The sequence below is a fragment of the Mesoplodon bidens genome, assembly GCF_964165515.1.
Source record: "Mesoplodon bidens genome assembly, chromosome: 11".
Lineage (NCBI taxonomy): Eukaryota > Metazoa > Chordata > Mammalia > Artiodactyla > Ziphiidae > Mesoplodon > Mesoplodon bidens.
Window position 1 is genome coordinate 45,277,213 of NC_138167.1, and position 23,786 is coordinate 45,300,998.

A 23,786-nucleotide genomic window follows, 5' to 3' on the forward strand; every position below is an offset into this window, starting at 1 on the left:
TGGGGGACTGAGTACCGCCCCCCCCAACCAATCCCTGGGTATTGGGAAACTCTCACTCCAATCCCCAGGTTTTGTGAGACCCTCCCCTCTGAATTCCTAGTTTCTGGATGTTAGCAGATCCTCCTCCGACAAGTTGCCTGTGTCGGAGGGACCCCTTCCCGTCCCTGGGTGTCCCCCTCCTCCCGCCCCCAGTCCCCGGATGTAGAAAACCTCATTCCTGCCACCATCCGTGCGTGTTGGCGCCCCTCCCCCATCCGCAAGCATTCGAAGCTCCTCCCCCCATAGTCCGTGGATTGTGGTCACTACCCGGCGATGGCTGCGCGGGCTCTGGCAGGGGCCCTGGCTCTGGCGCTCTGGGGCTGGGCGCTGGCTCCGGCGGGGGCCGTGGACGCCATGGGCCCTCACGCGGCCGTCCGCCTGGCAGAGCTGCTGACTCCAGAGGAGTGCGGCCACTTCCAGTCGCTCCTGAAGGCGCCGGAGCCGGACGTCGAGGCCGAGCTGGCCAGGCTTTCGGAGGACCGGCTGGCGCGGCCCGAGCCCGTGCCCACGTCGGCGGCGCCGGGTCGTCGGCCGCGGCGGCGGCGCGAGGCGGCGGGGGAGCCGGCCGGCCGGGCAGCCGACCCCGCGAACGTGTCCGACGGCTGCCGGGAGGGACTGGCGGCCTGGCTGGTTGCCGAGGCCCCGTCTTTGTCGTGGGACCGCGTGGCCCGGGCCCTGCGGCGCAGCGGCCGTCCGGACGTGGCCCGGGAGCTGGGCAAGAGCCTCCACCAGCAGGCGACGCTGCAGCTGCGCAAGTTCGGGCAGAGCTACCTACCGCAAGCCGGCGCCCCCGCTGCCCCCATCCCGGCCCCGGCCCCGCGCTCCCGCCGCTCCTCGGCCCGCGGGCCCAACTGGGACGAGCTGGAGCTGATCGTGGAGCGACTGCCCCAGGCTCCGTACGAGCGGAGCCCCACGGGCTGGGCCGGGCCTCTGGCGCTCGGCTTCCTCACCGGCTTCGGAGGGGCGCTGGGCGCCGGGGCGCTGCTCATCCTGCTCACGCAGTGGATCACGGGCGGCGACGGCGACGGGGCGCGGCCCCACAACCTCCCGCCGCCTGCCCTTCCCCTGCTGCGGCTCGCCGGGGCGCCCGGCTGCGGGGAAGAGGAGCCGCTCTTGACTGCAGAGCCCCTCGCATCCCCGGGGGCCTGGGCTGCAGGTGGGCCAGATACCCCCTTGCCTCTGTGTCCCCGGCTGTGAAATGGGAGCACAATCCTGGTGGCGTGCTGCCTTTGACATATTATAAAAGTTACGAAATACACAAAAGTGAGAGCGATTGGTTTTGTTGGTTGGAAATGGCCGGCATAGCCAGGGGAGCAGCCAGTGGAAGAGGAGGGCTCGGGTGCCAGTCTACCCGGGAGGGCAGACCCTCCCAATTCTTGTCAGCTTTCGTTCCTTCTTTGTCTCGCACTTATTCTTCCACTAAGAGCTACCATTTATTGAGCACGAACTGTGTGTCAGGCCCTAGGCTAAGCAGTTACATACATTATTTGATATAATCTTCAAAACCCAAGATTATAAGGTATTATCTCAATTACACGTAAGGAAACTGGCCACAGCTAGTTAGTGGAATAGTCAGGTGTTTGCATCCAGAGCTGCCTGAGCCAGAAATCTGAACTCCAGAGGGAGTGATCCGTGAGCAGTAAGGGAGCTGGAGAAACAGGATGGGGACCGGAACAAGGTGCAGAATTTCTGTTCATTCTGAGGCCCTGCTGGAGTGGGCTGGGGGCGGCACAGCTAGAGGTGTGCCCACTTCCAGGGCCTCTGCTCTCTCCAGTCAGGCAAGGCCTCCTGAAGCTCTACCTGGAGCCCCAAACTTTTCCCACCCACCTGAGTGTCTGGGGCACCGCCCGCCCATCAGAGGAGCTGAGCCTGGGTGAGCCCTCACACAGATCCTACTCAGACTGTGCCCCTGCCAGAGGAAGGGGAGAGGACAGCTGTGGGGTCCTGCTGGGTGGGAGTGCTTGACTCCCCCGCTACCCTGGGCTGAGGGGCTCCGGTGTGAGAGTAATGACAGAATGACAGGCCAGTCCAAGAAGAGAGTTGAAAACAAGATTGACGTAACCCTTTATTGCAAATTCTAAAGTAAAAAGATGTACAGTACAAAGTAAAATTGAAATTTCAGACTATAAACTTCCGATCCTCTTATACATTCTCATTTCTCAAGCATTTCTGCCATTTCCGCATAAACGGAACAGGGAACAAGTCGAGGGGGTGAGGGAAGGAGATACAGCAAGGGAAAAAAATTAAGTGTCTGGAATAATCACAAACCCCAGAAGCAAGTGAAAGGAAAGACATTTTCTCGACCTGCTGTCCTGGTGATGAGAAGCGGGGGTGGTTGGAGCAGTGCAGTTTAAAATGGCTCTCAGAATAGCAGCATTTATGGTACCATTTCATCTTCCCTAAGTCCAAATAATACTTTGCCCTTCCCTAGTGCCTTTGCCTCTGTATCTCAAAAACACTTTACAAAACATTTAGTTAAAGCCTCACAACACCCCTGTGAGGTAGGTCAGTATTATTATCCCCATTTTACAGATGGGGAAACTGAGGCACAGAGAGGTTAAGTGACTTGCCCAAGGCCACACAGCGAGTCAGTGGTCAAGCTGGGGATGGAACACAGGAGTTCTGTCCCTTTTCTGGAACCACTGGACCACGCTCCCCTTTACCTATATACATTCTTCACACACACACACACACCACACGTGCACACCCGCCCACCCCACCCCACTTAGCCTCTATGTACAGCAAACAGCAGTGGGGGGCAGGGGTAGGGGGTGCCTCAGAAGTGTTTTGACGGAGGAAATCTTGGTACTCTTGGAAGGGGAATCCAAGAAAGCACAATGCTGAGCCACAGCACAGACTGTGCAAACCTCGGGCCCCTCCCAACCCAGACTTCTTCCTCTCGCCTGATGTCCCCCTGGCTGGCTAGTTGCAGCCAATTCTTTAGGGGGTGGGGGTACCTGAAAATGAACGAAGCTTTTTGCAAAACTTTGGGCAACATCTGAGAAAAGAAAGAGGCATCATCACAGAAGATGCCCAGGACTCAAGTCACAAAGTCATAACCCATGGCAATCTCACCTCCACAGCAGGCCTGGAGGCGGGGGCCGAGGGGAGGAGGATGGGGACTGACCTACCAGCCATCTCTCTCCAGAGTGGAGCTACTGGAGCGGACTAGAGTGGGCACTTCAGAATCCTCCTGAGTGTTCCTGGACTGGGAGACACGGCCTAGAGAGGGATGTCCCCAAAGCCGGGCAGGGTGAGGGAAGGGGAGGGGCGCCCCCCTTCCCTGCCGAATGCGAATGAGAGCAGCCCTAGTCTGCTGGTTTGTCGCTGGGGCTGATGGAGGGCAGGGCCCAGCATTAGCTAGCAGAGGGGAGGCTGCTGGGCATTGTGCTCACCCGAGCTTTGGGGCGTTGGGATGGTTTTTTCTTAAAAAACATGAAAAAGAAGTAAGGCCAGCCCAGCTGGGTCGGCTGACAGCCTCTCTGGGGGCTCTGCCGGGGGGACCGATGAGGAAGGGGTTTCATGGGCCTTGAAGCACTGGCCCAGTAGTGGGAGGAATGCCACATGCAATGGGTGACTGGGGATCTGGGTGGGGGGACGGACAGGACCTTGCTTTTCTCTCCAATCCCTACTTTTTAGCCAGAACTTTGCAGGAAACCCTCTGATTTCTCTCCCTTCCATTCCCCCTCCTTTCCCCAAATGTGCTGAAATCCCAATTCCCAGACCCCTCCCAGGAATCAAAAATTGGGAGAGTCAAGCAACAAATGCACACCAAGACAGGCTTCCCTTGTACAGTAAAAAGGGTCATTTTTATTTTGTTTCCTTTTGGCTTATAGTAGTGATGTACTTTTTATCACGTCTCGTTTAGAGCAGTGCTGGCCTCCATGCGTTCACTAATACACTAGTCTTCACTATTGGTCTTTTACAAGCTTACATTGGTTGCGGCGAAAAATAAAAGAACTCTGGGCACTGTCGTTCCAGGGGCTTTGACTGGGAGTTTCTGTTAATCTCTCCTCAGTCAACTTCTGATGCCAAGAGTGGCTCATTCAGAGAGGGGTGGGAGCAGGTCCGCTGACTTGGGAAGTTTATCCTGCTCTCGCCCTCTGCTTTAAATTACGGAGTCTCCTCATCCTAAGCAACATGGAGGTTAAGGAAAGAAGAGGGGAAAGTGTTTTTCACACACAAACCAGCAACCGTGTCAGCTGCTGCTCAGTGGCTTTGGCTCTGCGTTTTAAATTAACAGCATCACACGTCTTTTTGCTTTTTGTCCTTTTTTAAAGGTGGATTGTGGAGTATAAATACTGCACCAAGGACCTGGCTACAAAAAATAAATATTTATATTGTATTTATATATCTATATATATATATGTGCAGTGATACTGTGGCTGCTGCTGCTTTTTTGATTGGCTTCGTTAATATTTGGCAAAGCGTTGCCACTTACCCACTCAGTGAAGACGTACAAGAACGTCCTCACTGACTCTTTGAGTTCAATGCCTGTTAACTGCGGGTGTAAACTGCTGGTGATGGTATCACTTACTACCAAAGAAGTGTGGAGCAGGGCGGGTGAGGGCGAGAGTGCGTGAGCGAGTGGGTGGGCAGAGGGGCGATGGGTGAGGGGAAAGAAGGTGGGAAAAGTTTAAAAAAAAAAAAAAAGTGAAACTTCAAATAGAGTGGAGGTGGCTTCATCCCCATGAAGCTGGCTGATGGGTGTCAGATACCAAGGCCCATGTGTGTCACTGAGGAGATAACCCGCTGGGTGGGGACCAGGGTCTGGGGGAGGAAAAGGGTCAGAGCTCAGAAAAATCTCATTAATATGCCTAGTAGCTTAATGACATCACTAGCACGAGCACTTAGAGGACGGAGTGGGATCTTATAGTTCTGTTGCCCATCTCAAGACCTAAGAACAAGAACGATTATGAAGTTTAGCCAAATCTTGCATAGAAGTGGTTAGAATTTATTGCACATTGGAACAAAAATATATATATTTTTTGTTGTTTTGGAAAAGACCATTAGCAATAAAAAATTTTTTGTCTGTCTGTCTGGTTTGGGGATGTACATTGGCTGACAGCATCTAAGTTCTAAGAAGAAAGAAAAGTATAAAAAATAAAAATAAACATGACAATGGCATAAGCCAGAAGCCATTTCCTATTTAATAAGTTAATAATTTGTATTTACAAAAAGGCATGCCAGTAAAATAAAATGATATATTACAGTATTTATAATTCTCTTAAAAAGAATAACCACACGTCAGCTTCTGTTTTGTGCTGTTTACGATGTAGCCTGTACACGTTACTATACATTCATCCTAGCAGTTAGCAGGGTCACCGAGAAAAACGCCTTCCCAACCTGGTATCAGGTGTAGTACAAAAAGTACTACGGATGGTGCCGCAGAAGCAGGCTTGTGAAAGCTGGACAGAGTTTCTAATGGTCCAACAAGATAGAAAGCTCTGCTTACTGACTTGCTGTGGTTTGTTCTACGCAAAACTAGTCAGGTGGACTGTGAAATTACATCCAAAGTGCTTCTACTGCAAGGCAGATTGGTGTGTCTGATTATGGGTTGTTTTTCTCCCTCCACTTTATGGTTCAGGAAGAATTTATTTTGATTTGGTTTGCATGCTGAAGTCTCTCCTCACTCTTTGTATCGACTTCCTGACACATTCAACTGCAGCATCTTAGCTCTGAAATCTAGTCATCAGATGAGAAACCCCTGGACTAAAAACTGTCTTCCCTGAAGCGGGAGACAGACGGAAGCTATGACACTCCCCTGCAAAGCCACCCTCCAATGACAATGGGCAGGTCCCTAAGCAGATGGCAAAACTGGCCGAAAGGGAATGTGCTGGGGGAAGCTGGAACTTCTTAAGAATTCATATTAAGTCGCTTTCTTGTGAGAACCAATGCAATAAAGAAACCAAGTGGGCTGGGTTCAGAGGCGGCCCCATCTCTACTGAGGCCCCACCAGTGACAATTTATTCTAATAATAAATGAAAGAAACCACAGCTGTAGCTCCAGTGCTGTGGCCCTCACCCACCTCTGTGGGTAAAGGAAGCCCTGCTTGGTGGAAAAATGTGATGGAGGCAAGAGGAACCGTGCAGTATGTCAGCTTGTGACAACCCCTCTGTAGAAGACAGGCCTGTTCAGAATATCTGAACCCCTCTCCACATGGACCCAAGCCCCGAGAAAGCCACAATGCAGAAGGACGTGATACTGATGAAGTGAGCACCCCTTTACCCCCAACGAAAGGTTGTTTTAAGTTCCCCCAAATGACCCTCTAGAGATAACATGCTACTTTGAATAGCACTTTTATCTCTACCCCAAAAAAAGTCAGTTCTCCAGTATGAAGGCTAAACAATCATCATAAATATTGCAAGATATAAATGAAAAAATCTTTTTTGATTTTTGTTTTTAGCCCTAGGATTTGGTTTTACAGTGACGTTAATACAAGCCATTCGAGATCAAAATTCTCCCATGTATGGGACACAGAGCAGCATTAAATAGTTCATCTTTCAAAATGTGCAACAATGGCTGTATGTTAGAGATGTCTGTTAAACATATACACACAACGGATCCATCTGCTTGTTGGACTGGGTTTGTTTTTTGTTGGTGGTGGTAGTCAATTGGTTGGTTATGTTTCCCTACCCGGAAGGTGTACGAAAGACTTCTAAGAATTCAGAAAGAATTGCAGCGGGTATGGAACGCTTACCATTTTTTTCCTCCAGATACAGTGAACGGTGCAGGGCTGGGTCCTGTCCAAAGGCTGACCCAGTGCAGGGGACAGGATTAGTAGTGTCCTGTGGTGTATGGTTCTCATGCATGACTTCTGATCACGGCATGCCATCATGCAAATCATTTCTACGCATTGAACGAGCACAATGTTTGGAATTGGCCTGAGCAAGTCCTCCTCAGCCTGAAGAAACCTGATTGTTTTCCCCCACCCATCTCCAAACCACGTGAAGCCCATGTGGAGAAGATGCGGCTTATGTCAAAGAAACTGACAATTAAATGACATGGGCTAAATGTGAGTATGTGTGTTTTTTCTTTTTGCTGCTTAGCCTAACTAATGTAAGAATGCAAATAGAGTTTGCATGAACAAACAAACTTTTAAATGGATGCTTTCTGCTTCCAAGAATCAACAGAATGAAAATAAAATCCATTTGGCTGCAACGGAAATACACTGGTCCCGGCAGCCTCGCCTCTGTTTTTGTATCCTGATAGTTTTGTCCTAAGTTGCATTGACTGATGTGGAACATGCAGTAACCACCTGCCCAAGCATTAGAAAATCTGTGAGTCCGGGGAGCAGGGTCCTTTGCCCTTGGCAGGTCACTGCTCAGGATGCAACCGTGTTACATGGTAAGCAGACTACGTTTGGTATAGATCTTCGGGTGACAGTGTCTCCACAGCTGTTCTGCATTGATAATATTCAGGAAGTTTGTAAACAATCTTTCACTTGCAAGTTTTAAATCTGTACAGTGTTTAATTTTGGCTTTCCTCTAACACTTGGATTCTCTGACCTCTTTTTGTCTTTTGGCCCTTTCCCTTCTTCCTTCCTCTGCCCGTTGCTGTTTCTCCTTCTCGGGTTTAGTTACACTGTCATAGGATGGGAGGGAGGCTGTAGACGGGGTGCTCTCTTTTTTCTCCCGGTGGGTGCCTCCGTTCTCCAGCTTATTGGAAGTTGTCTTTTTGCAGACGAAGCCCCGCCTTGCTAAATGTCCCCGGTAGGCACGCTGCAGGACCACGGCTGACACCTCTTCCTGCTTGCGCCGCAGCGTGGTCGTGATCGGCTCGTAAGACATTTTGGAAGGATTGGATGCCACGAACCTCTCCTCCATCTGCTGCCGAAGGATGTCCAGCTCTCCGCTATCTCCCAGGACCCGCTTGGTGAAGGCAAAAAGGATGTCCAAGCAGTGGATGCGATCCCCGCTGACCATTGGCAGATCCATGGCAATGAGCTCTATGGTGTTGGGCTTGGGCACCCGGAGAGGATGCTCCAAGGCATCCGCAAAGTCTGCCAGCTTACTGTACTCGATGAACTGGGTGGCATCGGGGTCAAACTTCTCCCAGATCTCATAGAAGGTCTCAAAGTCATCCTCGCTCAGAGGGTCTGCACTTTCCTCCGTGGCTACGCTGAAGTTCTCCAAGATGATGGCAATGTACATGTTCACCACGATCAGGAAGGAGATGATGATGTAGCTGACGAAGAAGAAGATGCCCACGGAGGGGTTCCCGCAGTCTCCTTTAAAGCCGCTCCCTGGGTGTTCCTTATCCAGACTGCAGTCAGGGGGGCGGTTTAGGATGGGCAGCAGCAGGCCGTCCCAACCGGCCGAGGTTGTGATCTGAAATAGGCAGATCATGCTGTTGCCAAAGGTCTCAAAGTTGAACATGTCGTCAATGCCAGCCTCGTGCTTTACATACGCAAAGTTGGACATCCCGAAGATGGAGAAGATGAACATGACCAGGAAGAGCAGGAGGCCGATGTTGAACAGAGCAGGCAAGGACATCATTAAGGCAAAGAGCAGGGTACGAATCCCTTTGGCGCCTTTGATCAGACGCAAGATGCGCCCAATACGGGCCAGTCGGATGACTCGGAATAGGGTTGGGGAAACAAAGTATTTCTCAATTATGTCAGCCAGGAACATTCCTAAGAAGAGGAACAGGAGATATATTACTGAGATTGGAGATGCCCTTTCTCTTTACTTATGTCGCCTGGCACTATGGAACCCTGAACTTCAAAGGACTTTACAGAATGAGTGCCTTACTATTCAATCTGAACCCTCGTAATAAAAAATTTTCTCAAAAGAGAATCGCATGTCTCAAACATACAGAGAAGCAGGGAAAACAAGAAAATGGACACCTAGGTACCTAACACCCAGATACAGAATTTGCTTCCACTCATCACCCCCAGAAGCAACCACTATCCTGCAGATGACATGTATCACCCCAGTGTCTTCATAATTTTGCTATGCACGAACCCATAAATAATACATAGGTAGCAGCCTACTATGTTTAAGGAATTATACCGTATCTCTCTTTCTAGATCTCTAACTGGCTTTTGAGACGTAACGTTATGTTTGTGAGATTGACCTCTGGTGTTAAATTCATTTTTTTTCAGATTTGTCCATGCATAACTTTCGGAGGTGTTATGGATTCTTCTCCAAAATGATCCACAAACAGTGAATGAGAAGTCCTGGCTCCACCCCGTAACTTCACTACCCTCTGGCTGTGAAGGCTTAGTCCGCTAATGCCGCTAATTCTCAGGGCATCTTCTTCCTGGCTCTGAAAAGATATTTTTGGTTCTCATTGCCCCACGTTCCTACCCTACCAAACTAGCCTACAAACTAAAGGGACCTCTCGGGAGTAGTTTTCAACTCAAGAGCTTCTAGATTTTTGTGTTTAAAGCCATCAGTCAAAAACCAGTATCACCAGGTAAAAATGTCCAGACGTTAATAGGATATAAAAGTAGAGGGTGAAACACGCACATCAGAGGGCCTTTTTCTTTTTTTTTTTTTTTTGCAGTACGCGGGCCCCTCACTGCTGTGGCCTCCCCCCGTTGCGGAGCACAGGCTCCAGACACGCAGGCTCAGCGGCCATGGCTCACAGGCCCAGCTGCTCCGCGGCGTGTGGGATCTTCCCGGACCGGGGCACGAACCCTCGTCCCCTGCATCGGCAGGCGGACTCTCAACCACCGCGCCACCAGGGAAGCCCCAGAGGGCCTCTTTCTGTTCACATTCATCCAGGGGTCCACTTCCACCAGACAACTTGCCTTTAAAACTAAAGAGCGATAACGGGAGCCCAGTGAGGGGCCACAGAAGGAAGAGGAGATGAAAAGGTTGGGAGATGACAGCTGAAGGCAAGGCAGTGACACCACGTGCTCTTCCTTCAGTGTCTTGCTGTCGAGACCCCCACGAGGGAGTGTGAGCACATCTTCATTTAAATAAAGAAATATCTTCCAACCATAAGGATTCATAAAGATTGGGGTAGTGAACTGCAGGTTTTAAGGTTTTAAGCTATGAACCTTAACTTTCAGCTTTCAAGAAAATCTCTACCTCAGCCAGGACTCAAGATGATTTCTCAGCTCTCCTCTTTTTACTTCTCAATTAAGTCATAACCAGTGACCATAAGAAGTCAGGTAATGTACTTGTAATACTTGCATTCCATACATGGTGGGCAAGTAAGGTTTCAGAGAGGAGATGATGCCTCATTAAGGTTCTGTAGGATGAATGTGATTTGTGCCCAGAGGAAAGGGGAGAGAGATGGGCAGACAGCAATCCAGGCAGTGGGATCAACATTTAAGGGGTCCTCCAGGAGGTTCCAGGGAGAGTTTTACCCAAACTCCTCTTAATCTAAAAAGATTTTTTCTTTTGTTTCTGAACAGATTAATGACATTAAAAAAAATCCCAATGATCAGAAGAAACTCTTCTTCTTCCTTATTTTCAAGTACCATCTGAGAATAGGGGGCATGGTTTCGTCTGTGGGTTTTCCATCCCACATAGTGATAGGTGGGCAGAAAAAGCTTAAGAAACGTGGACAAGGGTAGCATGATCCAAAGTGTGTTTTGTGGGAGGTCAGGAGTGCGGAGCTGAGGCCAGGGGGCTGGGCTTGCTTGCTTACCAGTTGCGTGTCTCAGTAACCGCTCTGTTCCTTTGTTCCTCGTGATACTTACAGGGCTGTTGTGAGGGTTACATGAATTAAAACATGTAAAGCACTTAGAATGGTGACCAGCACATAGTAGGTTCCATTAAACTCTTAGAAACATTATTATTACTTGAAAACAGGGTGTTGTGATTGAATAAAGGTGGGATGATGTATTAAACGGAATTCTTTACTCCAAGACTTTCAAGAGCCTCCTGTAGGCTAATGTGCCTTGTGACCCTCCAAAGGGAAATTCAATGTATTGTACAGTGTTGTCCAAAGTAATTTCATCATGGGATTCTTTTCTTAGGGAGAAATTTGGTATGAGATTAGTCAGCACATTTTTGGACACACTGCTCTGGAGGACAGAACTAGAAAGTGGGAGCACAGCTGCCTTCTGATGCCATGGTCACCACCTTGCTAAACCAGCTCTGGAGCTGGTTCCTGGGGTCTCGGGCACTCTACCTCTGCTGGCGTCAGTCAGTCAAACCCACCTGGAACCAAGGTAGTGTTTCACCATTCAAGATGCCTTTTAGGAAGGCAAGGAAATTTGGGGGAGGGCGATCCATAGGGCAGCATTTCCACTACCTGCCAGGACGTCAGCCCTTCCAGGCCCTTAGGGTGAAGCAAATGCCACACAGTCACTGTTAAAAACCAGCTTGAGTTCTCCCTCTGCCACCTCCTGATTGAGTGACCCTGAACATCTTCACAGCAAAGACAGTAAAACACCTTGCTTCCTGGGCTGTCATAAGGATCGAATGCGAGAACGCAAGTGAAGAAACTCTCCAACTACTTGGCACCTGAACTCTTCGTCCATGGGCATTGCCATGAGCAGTGCTGTCACCACCAGGATGTCCCCCCTTGATATCCAGCTGCACAGTCTCTTACCAGGCCTTTTTCCACTTTATACTGCTATTGCAGCCAGATTTTAGAATATATTTCTTTTACCTTACCTGTTAGAATGTAAACTCTTTGAAAGCAAGAACCAAATCTAATCCTTTCCCCCCTCTTCAGCCACAAAATTTACAATCCAAGACTACTATGAAGATTCAGAGACTAACTGGCTAACCCATATCAGCAATTTGGGGCAGGCCCACAAGTTGACTTGGGGGCCCCCCAGGCGTAACCTGAGAGTAACCTGCCTGCCCTTCGGCCCCGTGTCATTCGTTGCACTCCCCGGAATCCCATCCTCGGGCCAGTCAGGTCCCTTTCCCCTCCTCGCCTGCCCCACTCACCCACAATGGAGAGGATGACCACCACGAAGTCGAAGATGTTCCAGCCAATGGTGAAGTAGTAGTGCCTCAAGGCAAACATTTTGAGCACACACTCACAGGTGAAGAAGATGACAAAGACCAGGTTAATCCAGTAGAGAATGTTCTCCATCTGCTTGCTCTGAGTATCTGTCTCCACCATCATTGTCACCATGTTAAGGCAGATGAGCATCATGATAACGATGTCAAAGGCTTGTTGAGTGACAAAATCAAAGACGATACCTTGGATTTTGTTCTGGGTGGGGAGGGAGGGAGGAAGACAGAAAAGGCTTCATGAGAACCTTCCCCAGCAGACTGTGGGAGCTGCCATCCTGTTTTCTTTGCTGGAATACTGGCCAGCTCTCTGCTGCTGCTCTATCGGGATATTGGGAGCATGAACAAAGACCAATGTCAACATTCCCTCACCAAGAGTTTTCTAAAATTGCCACTCTTCTTTTTTTTTTTGCGGTACACGCGCCTCTCACTGTTGTGGTCTCTCCCATTGCGGAGCACAGGCTCCGGACGCGCAGGCTCAGCGGCCATGGCTCACGGGCCCAGCTGCTCCGCAGCATGTGAGGTCTTCCCGGACCGGGGCACAAACCCGTGTCCCCTGCATCGCAGGTGGCTCTCAACCACTGCGCCACCAGGGAAGCCCACCACTCTTCTCTTTGTGTCTGTGCCATCGCATGTTTCTGGGTGTCTTCCTACCTCTCCAGCTGCTCCTTTTTAGTCTCATTTGATGGCCATTTCTTCTCTTAATCTCTTCTTCCTCCCTTGGAGAGCTCATCTACCATCTATTCCTACTGCTCACATATTATCTAGGTACTTCAGTTTCCCAAGTGTTTTCTTCTCCAGCCCGTATCTTTCCTCTGAACTCCTGGGTTGCTTGTTTTATATCGCTCCTGGATGACGCACAAGCATCTAAAGCTCAGCAAGTCCAAAGCAGAGCTACCTCCTTTCCTCTCTGCCCCCCTCCCAACTCGCTCCTCTCTCACCGCAATTATTTATCCAGTCTCTAAGCCAGAAATCTGAGGGTCATTCCTGCTCAACCCTCTCCCTCATCCCCCATCTAATCCACTGCAGGTCCTGTGGATTCTTCCTTGAATTCATCCACTTCATTCCATTTCTGTGACCCTCCTCTAACTAAGCCACCGTCATCTTCCCTTTTGGACTTCTAGAAGGCTCTCCCGACTGGTCTTCCTGCTTCCTCTCTTGCCCTCATCCAATGCAGTCTCCACACAGCAGCAAGTGTGATTATTTAAAAACATAAATGGTTCACATCACTCTCCTACTTAAAATCTCTCACTAGTTTCTCATTGGACTTGCAACAAAATTCCTATGGTTAACTGACTTAAAAATGCCTTTCAGGGCTTCCCTGGTGGCGCAGTGGTTGAGAGTCCGCCTGCCGATGCAGGGGACGCGGGTTCGTGCCCCGGTCTGGGAAGATCCCACATGCCGCGGAGCGGCTGGGCCCGTGAGCCATGGCCGCTGAGCCTGCGCGTTCGGAGCCTGTGCTCCACAACGGGAGAGGCCACAACAGTGAGAAGCCCGCATACCGCAATCAATCAATCAATCAATCAATCAATAAACAAACAAACCTGGTAAATCAACTATACTTCGATTAAAAAAAAAAACAACCTTAGCTCTCCGACCAGGGATTGAACCCGCACCCCCTGCATTGAAAGGCAAAGTCTTAACCACTGGACCACCAGGGAAGTCCCTGCATTTTATAATAACTGTTCGCTTACTTATTTATTATCTATATCCCCACTACACCGTAAGCTCCATGATTGTGTTGTCTAAATTTGTTCATCACTTTTTGCCTAGTGCCTGGTACACAGTAGGAGATCTGTAACTATTTGTGGAATAAGTCTTTATTAATGCTTCCTACTACACTGAGCGTTTATATTTTAGTGTGGGAGAAAATACGCTCAGGTTCCCACGTTCAAAGTACTGAACAGAACTTTAGAAATGGCAATCCTCTTGCATTCCCTCTGATCACATTTCTATCACAAAGTGGAAACTATCATCAAGGAAATATAAAAAATGTTCTCTTTCTTAAGATCCCCCTGATTTTTTAGATACCTAGGCACTTGAGCTCATGCTTATTTTCAGGATTACTTAACTCGGTGGTTTTCAAACTGTTCCGCAAAGCCCTAGGGTTTCCTCTCCCTCCGAAGTTGGTGAGGGGGGTATGCCAGGAACAGGGTGTGTGGGGTTAAGTCAGGAGAATGCTCTGGGACTCCCACTCTTGATTCAAACAAAGTAGCTTCACTTTCATTTTTATAAATTAGGTTGCCAGGTAAGTTTTTAAGAGTTCTCCTGTGTTGTTGTTTTAAATAAAAAGTTACTTTAGGGCTTCCCTGGTGGCGCAGTGGTTGAGAGTCCGCCTGCCGATGCAGGGAACGCGGGTTCGTGCCCCGGTCCGGGAGGATCCCACATGCCGCGGAGCGGCTGGGCCCGTGAGCCATGGCCGCTGAGCCTGCGCGTCCGGAGCCTGTGCTCCGCAATGGGAGAGGCCACAGCAGTGAGAGGCCCGCGTACCGCAAGAAGAAAAGAAAAAAACAAAAAGTGACTTTATTTATTTATTTATGGCCATGCCGCACGGCTTGTGGGATCTTAGTCCCCAACCATGGATCGAACCCGGGCCCCCGGCAGTGGTAGCACGGAGTCCTAACCACTGGACCGCCAGGGAATTCCCTAAAAAGTTACTTTAAATAAAAGTTACGGAAGAAGGAACTTTGAGCGTGGCTTTTGGGGGTCATGTCACACTCAGCGGGATGTATGGCTTCAGGAGCACAGCGCCTCCTTCTCTGAAGCAGGAGAACCACCACCAACACAGGGTCAAGCAGAATCCCAGTCCCCAAATCTGTTTTACAAAAGGCTCAGTTCAAGGGAGGAAATCAGGCCACAGACTCTCCTAGCTTCACCCTCTCCTGCTCCCACAGATAACTAGAAAGAGGCATTAGCTTAGCTTTCAGGCACACCCTTGCAAAGACTTACTTGTTAAGCAGAGAGCCGAGAAAATAATGACCAAATCCTATCTTGTACTGGTAGGAAAGAGATCAGCTTTCATTTCACTTTCCTCTGTTAATTTTTAGTGGGTCTCTTAAAACATCTCTCTACCAGGGTCACAGCCAATGTGATCAACATGCCGATCCCCTGCTGCTGCCCAAGGATGCCTCAGAGGGAAAGGTCAGGTGCAAATGCAAAAGCCATCCCACACCTTAACCCCTGTTCTTCTGCTGTCCTCCTCAGATCCCTGCTTGCAGGATCTTAGTTCCCCGACCGGGGACTGAACCTGGGCCCTCGGCAGTGAAAGCACAGAGTCCTAACCACTGGATGGCCAGCGAATTCCCTTCCTCAGATCTTTTGGGTGGGGCAGCGAGGAGAGGACTGGAGGGCACAGGCCGCCCATCGTTTGCCCCGCTCCTCCCTCTGCAGTAACTCTAACCGTGTCTTTTTCCACATGGGGCCTCACTCTGCCCTGGGCCCGCATAAGGCACTCACCAGGGGGCGGGGGATGGGTTTCTGTGGTTTCTTTGAGCCCAGCTTTTTCATGGCATTGTAGTACTTCTTCTGTTCTTCGGTCATGAAGATGTCTTGACCTCCAAAGTAAAGGAGGGAAAGAGAGAACGTGCAATTACAACTGGCTTTCACATGCTACAAGTTTGGACCTAAGGTGCAACCCTGAGAACCGAGGGGGATTTACCCCCTTTACTTTCCAGGGGTCAGTTTAGCTAATGGTTGTCCCAGAGTGAGGCAGACCTGGGACAATTAATCTAATTCGAAGAGATACCTTTGTTTTCAGCTTGGGATTTCTGAGACCTGCTAGGGGCTAGGAAGGAAAGAAGGAAGGAAATGGAGTAATAGACCCCCAGGGAAGGATAAACTTGAGAGCCATGACTCTAAACGCATCTTCGTCAATTTTGGGGGGCCTGCTTTCCTGACACAATTCTCAAAAAAGCATTTTAAAATGAAAGGATTTTCAAGTCCTGGCTAATGGCTCATTTATTTCCGACAATATTAAAAATTTAGAAATCTTGGTGGGAGCAAACAATTTGGGAAGTTCCTTGGAGTTTGTTGGGACAGGCTCGACTTATAAAAGGAATGACGAGAGTAATCTTATTTGCTTTGGGAAAATTGTTAACGATCTGGGACAAGTAAAGGAAGTGAGCTTTCCAAGGTTGATCTCTCAAATCCCAGTGTGCTGGTGGTACCAGGGATTAACATAGATAATGACAAGTCGAGACAATTTCTACTTCTCACTAAAGCTATTCATCTGCTGCTTTCTTTTTTAGCTGTCACTAGACCCTCTCTGACCCTACCTCTCTCTGGTGGAAGGCCAAACCTAGTAAAAAGCCGCAGGAATTGCTAGTAAATTTGGTACTAGTAAATTGCTAGTTTGGTCTAGTAAATGTGGTAAACCACACACTGCAAAATCCAGCAGAACAGAAGGAGCTGGTTGGGACTAATGTACAGTGGGGCCAGTGCCACAGTGAGGTGATGATCCGGATTTTAGAGAGAGAGAGGCGTTCCTCTCTAGAGAGAGGGACAGAAGTGCCTCTCATCAGGGTTGACCTCCGGCCACTGGCAATGTGGGGAGGAGACCTATCTTTTTCTTTTGTTGATTGAAGTTATCAATGATGACACCAATGAACAGGTTCAGGGTGAAGAAGGAGCCGAAGATGATGAAGATGACAAAGTAGATGTACATGTAGATGTTGTCCTCATACTTAGGCTGCTCATCAGGCTGTCAAAGGACAGGAGAAAAAAAAAAAGAGAGTCAGCTCCTAGCTTGGGGGTCAGGTGGGGGATTCCAACATGCCAAGGCCGTCAGCCCCGCTGACCGCTTGAGCTGCTGAGCCAGCTGGGGTAGGGGAGCCCTAGGTTCTCTCTGTCTCCTCCACACTGGCAGGTCCTGCCCTGAGAAGGCATTATGCCTTCCATGACATATGTGGAGAATACGCAGATCGTGAGGCAAGGGGGAGGGGAGGGCCGTCTGCTAGGAGCCACGCTTATTTCAAATCAGCACTGCAGAGCAGACAGCTCCATTGGGGCCAGGTGAAAACCAACAGCCGAACCATCTGGAGCCACTGTAAGAGAGTGAGGACTCACTGAGAGGAGGAAAGTGATCTACAATCAGTGAGACAGGCAAAAAGTGTTCTAACCTTCTCTCTCTTTCTTGATGAGCTCCACCATGCTGCTTGCTTTCTAACCAGTGAAGAAGGTTGTGGTTTCACCAGGTATAACCTTACCTTTCGGGAATCTACAGCTGCATACATGATGTCCATCCAGCCTTTGAAGGTTGCCTGGCAAACAGAGTCAGTCATTAGACTGTGCCTGTTAGGGGGTGGGTGGGAGTCTGGGCAGGGTCCCAAAGGCAGGCTTAGGTTCAGCGAGAACACAAGTCAGGGAGTTTGGGTGCAGCCTCACGTGGACACAGAATTTTCTGTTTGTTAATACAGGTCCCAAGGGAGCTTTGTCTAAGCCCTGAATATAACATCAAAGATTGGCAGAGAAACATGTTGACAGTGGTAACTGGATCAATACTTTTACAAAAGGTCTTTAAAATGGGTCTGAGAAGGTCGCCTAAAGCTAGGGCAGACTCATGTTTATGAGTGGCAGTAATCTACTGAGTTTACTTAGAACTTACCCCTCCATGAAGGAGTCATATTTTAAAAAGGTGTTAAACAAGCAATGGGGGTGGTGTCTGAAAAATTAATAGTTGCATTAAAAAAAAACAAGGTCAGAACTTTCCCCCTACTAAGGTACACATGTTTAGCCTATGGTAGTGGCAACACTGGCTTCATCCTAGGCAGCCCCTTCCCAGTTCTCCCACTATACCTAACCTGATTTTGGAAACTAATACGGGTAACCAGTTTAACAGTCTCCATGTTTTCCCTTCATTCTATGTTTTACTTACTCAACCAGATTCTAAGTTTTTTCACGGCCTGGGCAGCTCTTTATTCATCTGATGGCCCTGGTACTGCCCAAGCACAGCGCCTTGCATGTGGTGGGGACTCAGTACAATGTTTGGCTGGCTGATGTGCACTGGTTTCCTGGAGCTGCTCCAATTTAGGTTCAATCTGTGGGTCCATTTTTGAACTGGGAGAGGACAGCTAAAGAGCTCTGGAGTGGGATAAACCACTGCTCATCCCATTAATTCCTACAAGCTAACAGTGAGTGCTTACTATATGCAAGGCCGAGTTGAGAGCTTCACCTGCATTATCACATTTAATACTCCCAACAACTCTATGACATAGGGACAGTTGTAATAGTAACAAAGAAACATAATAGCAAGTACCATTAATTAAGCACTGCTATGTGCCAGGCATTGTGCTAAGAAATGTTAATAAATTATCATGAATCCTCTTAACTACCATGCAAGGTATTATTACTCAAATTTAACAGATGAAGAAATAGACTCAGAGAGGTTTAGTAATTTGTCCAAGGTTACATATCCAATAAATACCAGAGTGTGGCTCAAACTTACATCTGTTTGAGCCCAAAGACTAGGAGCTTTCATTGTACTCTACTGTCTTGTCAAACCCTCCAAAAAATTGACCAGAGAGGAAGAGAAAACTAGACATGATGGAATGCTTCACTGTTTACTGTGATACATTAACTTGAGACCTTTCTCTGGGGTTGAGCTGACATGAGTAGCGGCATCATAGCACCGTCATATTGTCATATTTAGTCAACTCTAGTGTAGCTGTTACGTGGGATTGTTCTGCTCCATAATTTTTTTTTTTTTTTTTTTTTTGGTCTATGCACTTACCTACTTTATTTTTTCTTTCTCTTTAACTACATACTCTGTCATGGAGAGAGACGGTGATCTCTCTGCAACTTTATTATACCGCAGGAATCCTTATTTGTTGCTAAGCAGAACTCTGCTTCTGAGCAGTGATAGATTCCCTTGGCTGAGGTTTTGGAGACGTCAGAGTACTCAGGAAAGGCGTCTCCCTGGAACTGGTTTGGGAAATGACATTGTTCCCTGACCTATTAACAGCAATCCTGATTCTGGATGCAGGGTTGAGAAGGAACCAAATGAGATTTCTGCTAGCCTTCTGGATTTCATAGGACTGAAAACAATCCTTACCACTTGAAGAAGCGCCAGATATCCTGCCCCAACGTTGTCAAAGTTGATCTTCACGTTCTTCCATCTGATTTCTGTATTGTTCCCCTCCATGAGCTTTTCACACTCAGTTTTATTGTTAACATCTTCAATTTCAAATCGGATTTCAGAAGACTCATTAAAGCAGTAGTGGTACTTTCCGGCAAACAGGTTAACTCCCATGATGCTGAAAATCAGCCAGAAGATGAGACACACCAGCAGCACATTCATGATGGAGGGGATGGCGCCCACCAAGGCATTCACCACCACCTGCATTGGAAGGGGGAGGTTGCTCAGTGTCGGGAAGAAGTACAGGCACGCACCCACTTTTGATTTCCAGGAGAGGAATGACACTTTGTGGCTTGTTCTGACTATGGAAGCGTTATGTTCCCTTTGGAATTAGGGTAACCAGACAGATCCATAAGCAGGACCCAAATTTTGTATATCTATGAAATATATTTTGAGGAATTCTAAAAATTACGTATTTATTTCATTGAACACGAATTCCCCTGCCCGAGTTGACCTAGGTCTCTCTCCTAGGCATCAACCTGGGACCGAAAAAATTATTTCATTGTCTAGTGTCCCTTCTCATCAACTCATAAAAGATGCCCCCCATGGGAAAATCTGAGTGATTTCAAGCTCACTAGTTGCCTTTCGACAGACATTCCCCCTCTGCAAAGCAAGGTGAGATTGTTCAAAATCACAGAGAACTACCCTGTGGAGTTAGCAGTGAATTACTCAACGGTACATAGTCTCTTTTATGACTGTGCAAGGCCAGTTATCTTATTTCAGGCAAGAGCTGAGCATGCATTTTTTGCAGGCTCAAGAAAAAAAAAAAAGCTATATTCCCTCTACCAAACAGTATAAAATAAAATCTGAATAGTTGTGTTTTTCATGCAAGATTCATTATTCTTTTTCAGGCTTTTTTTTTTCTGACTTTGCAGGCTTCTAGATGTGAGTCGCCCTCTGCTTGGCTAATGCTGGTCTCTCTGCTCAGTCCAGGGTTTGACTCAACTCTTCACAATGTATCATTAGAAAAAGGAATAATTTGGGGTTTTTTTTGGAGAATTTTGGGTTAGATCACTGGTCTTGAAACCCAAAAACTGGCATATTGTTAAAAATCACTGACTACAGTAAGCTCGGGAGTGAAAAAAAGCAAACGGAAAGGAGCTCCCTCAGGAATTAAAGTTTCTGTGTTGTTTTTAACTTTGATTTTGCTTACACTATAGATGAGAATAGCTAGACAACACTTCCACCGTGGCAGCGGTTTTCACTAGAAGAGTTCAAAGTGCTTTACAAAAATAGCATTTCAGGTGGTGGGGCAGAAAACAAAGCTGGTGTTCATTTCTTCCCTGATTCTCACTTTGCTGTTGTCTTAAGCAGGACTGCTGAGGCCCAGAAAGGTGACCCTAAAATGGGAAGCATGTTTCTTCCTTTTTCTAGTATCCTAGGAGGATAAGTGGAGTTAAAATAAAGACCCTGGATATAAACAAAGTCTTCTAATGTTTTGTTAGAAGGAGGTGACAAGTATCACCACCTTCCTCCATCCGCTTTTCAGTGCAGGGAAGAGAGAGGACACGCTGCCAACCAGCACAGCATGGAAACGGCCAAAAGGGCCGTGCTGTAGAAGGAACACCAGGGGGCAGCTCTGCGCTCTAACTGGAGCCCGATTTGGGATCAGGTTTTCCTTATCTTCTGTTTCGGCCTTAGATTGTCATGTCACTCATTGGAACACGTGGCTGAGAAGAGCTGTCTGTTCTGTCCTATATAAAAAAGGCAACGATATTCTGCTAAGGAGTCACTCTCCCTTAGATTAAAATATTAGTTTTGTGTTTCTCCAATTCATGTATGAAGGCCTTTAGATTGAGAGGCAGTTATTTCTTAATTCTTAGACCAAGAAATCTCTTCTAGATGGAATAGCTTTGTCATTGGTATAAAATAATTATACTTCCATTGTTCATTACTTTGAGCAAGGAAAGCCAGAATACCTGAAATCTGGGAACTCCCCAAGGATACTGCGGAGAATGATATTCATATTTATTAATTTATGTTACCAAATTTGTCGGGTGATCAGATATGAATTTTACCTCCTCTTTCTACAGTTGCTTACCCTTTGATGGGAGTACTTCAAGGCAATGAAATGTGCAAAAGAATAGGCAAAAGGAAGATGACCCACAAATGGAATAATTTCTCAAAAGTTAAGAGAGTAGGTTATGTAAAGTTTCAAAAGCTCAAGTCTATGTGACAGCATTTTGCAGCAGAGCTCAGGTGAGAGAGCATGACCTTCTATTAGACCATCACAAGTGTGCAATACAGAAGTTGGCCCCAAAAGATGTGAAACCTAGAAACCTTGCTTTTTGTATCAATTCAGAGTATACCTCCTCTAGGAATTCTTCTGACTACCTTAACCTAGTCTAACCTGTCCTACATAGTGTCTGTGTGTTACAGTTAAATATGGGGTAATATTTCCAGCAGGGAAGAATAATTAGCTAATTGACTAAGAAACCTCTTTGCACTTTTAAACTCCTAGATATGCTCAAAGGAATCAGTACACAGATGTATCTACTGGGCCTCGTTCTCTGATATATGTGACATAAAAATCCTATAAAATCCAATGTACTTGTAAGATGTAAATGTACTTCCACTTATAATGAAATGTACTTTCATTATAACCAAAGAAAAACTTCTTAGCTTCATTTCATGAATAAAACAGTAAACAGCTGATGAACTTTACTAAGAATTCTTCCTTGTTGTGAACATTAGCTAATATTCTCAGCAACCAAAAAGCAAGAAACCATGCTTTCTTATTTTGAACACTTACACTGTAGACATATATATAAATGATAATTTAAGTTTCCATGGATAGTTACATAATAAAGTGGATCTCCTCTTCTGCTCCCTAATAACTCAAGTTATTCTGTGTCACCTTTAATTATGATGAAATTCATTATTGCTAAAAGTTAGGTATAGAAATATTACTCAAAGCTAGGATCTAGCAACCTATAAAGTTACTTTTTGCAATGGAAGTTTATATTTAGCAGTTGATACAAATCTCATTTGATGAAAAAATTCCAATGGGTACTAATTCTTTCAGCATTTTTGTCTTCTCTATAATGCCTAGAACATTACTGCTCATTAAATACTATAAAATCTGTCAAATAGCTTTTAATATCTGGCAGAGGGAACATGGCTTTAATGGACAACTATATACTGACAATCAACAAAAATGCATGCATGTTTCACAGCATTACTATTCTGTACCCTCAAAAATTTAACAGCCCAGCAAAATCCTTAAATGAAGATTACTATGGAGGAGAGAAAAGCAAAGAACTACATTAACCATTCCTTTGCCGACAGCATGAGTGTTTCAGCGTTCTGGTCTTTGGTTTGAGGAAGAGACTGAAGTCAGTGTCCCAGGACAGGCTAGGGCCTTATGTTCCCTCTCAAGCAAAGGTCTGAACCTCTCACCGGAGCAGCACAGTGACAGTTGAGCCCATCTGCATTGATGGTATTCAGTTCATAAAGATGTTTTGTTTAAAATTTTCTAAGGGGATAATCTCTTAGATTATGCAAGTGTTGGCACACACAAGGACCCAAACCAAGAAATGAAAAACACGGCCCTGCAGAAGAGTAACGTTCAAGTAAAACGTAGGTCCCTAATTCTGTTTATTATTGGGGCAAATTCACTCCTCCCTTCTTGCAGTTATTCTTGCACAGAAGGGCTGGGGAACTGCAGGAAAGGAATGGGTCCTGAGTTTTCACCTCCGGCCCAACCGTGCTGTCGCTGACTGAAGCCAACCAAAGGAGGTGACATCCTTTACCAGAGTTTCCCTTACTGAATGTTTACTGTTTGAAAGCCCGGCTTTGGGTTCAAACTTGTTCCTGCCCTTATTATCTCACTTGAAAAAACCTTTACTAATTCTTTTCAAATAAAAGTGTCTGCTCTTCTGGTCGCCCATTCCGGGCCCCTGGGCTCCTCAACTACTTGAAAGTTGACAAGTAAAAGTTTTGAGGGAATGGAAACTGCGAGTCCCGGAAAGGTGAGGAAAGAAGGAGGAGCTAAAGGGAAGAGGTGTGGCCACCAGAAGCACTCCTGTGTTCAGACAATTCACGTAATTTCCTCGTGAGCCAACTGGCGGCAGCTGGTCAGGGAGGACTGCCTCTGCCGCAGGTTGGGACCAGCAGTAATGGGCACCCAGATGGAGAAAGTCAGTAGCAGTGTCAGTTGGGCATCTTTTTGGGGGCTTTCTTTGGGTATTACCAGTCTCCTTTTAGGAGTTCCAGGACCCCTCCTGGGGCATGTGGAGGATCACAGGCTACTGAGTTTAGGTACAATGTTGCAATTATTGTCTTCAGTTTTCAGTCACCAAAACGGATTATCAACTTTATAACAAAACTAGGATGACTTATTTTAAAAATTTAACTAACCCTTTCTGAAAAACGTGGGAAGGTGGGAGGGAAGAGCATTTTAATCCTGTTTGCAGTGACACCATGGCCCCCTAAAACACTGAGCCCTCTGCAATATATTTCCCCTTACATTTAGCTCGAGCATAACAATGGCCTGATTGCACACATTCTGAAACCTCTCCTACCTGTGGGAGAAAGACTTAGAATGCCAAGTTTTGTTTCTTAAATTAAAATAAATTTATGCTGCTGGTTTGAAACCATCCTGCAGATGGTTTCAGGTGGGCTGCAGAAAGCTTATGTTTAGTAAACCAAACTGTGACTGTGCTACGGGAGAAATGCAAATTTCT

General features: G+C 47.1%; 2 protein-coding genes across 2 annotated transcripts in view; one reads left to right on the forward strand and one right to left on the reverse strand.

Moving 5' to 3' along the window:
* Window positions 1-312: 312 nt before the first annotated feature.
* Window positions 313-1,284, forward strand: TMDD1 (transmembrane and death domain 1; the record flags this gene model as incomplete). Its single annotated transcript, XM_081248623.1, has 1 exon — window positions 313-1,284. One exon carries the CDS (start codon window positions 313-315, stop codon window positions 1,234-1,236), a length of 924 nt encoding a protein of 307 aa, XP_081104749.1. The 3' UTR covers window positions 1,237-1,284.
* A 6,242-nt stretch (window positions 1,285-7,526) lies between these two features.
* Window positions 7,527-23,786, reverse strand: part of SCN8A (sodium voltage-gated channel alpha subunit 8) — a gene marked incomplete at its 3' end in the record, with an annotated part of 175,754 nt that continues 159,494 nt past the window's right edge. The window contains exons 22-27 of the mRNA XM_081248591.1: window positions 19,018-19,302; window positions 17,174-17,227; window positions 16,531-16,668; window positions 15,426-15,530; window positions 11,901-12,171; window positions 7,527-8,674 (exon numbers count right to left, since the gene is read on the reverse strand). Coding sequence (XP_081104717.1) covers window positions 7,527-8,674; window positions 11,901-12,171; window positions 15,426-15,530; window positions 16,531-16,668; window positions 17,174-17,227; window positions 19,018-19,302 — 2,001 coding nt within the window. The remainder of the gene's footprint in view (window positions 8,675-11,900; window positions 12,172-15,425; window positions 15,531-16,530; window positions 16,669-17,173; window positions 17,228-19,017; window positions 19,303-23,786) is intronic.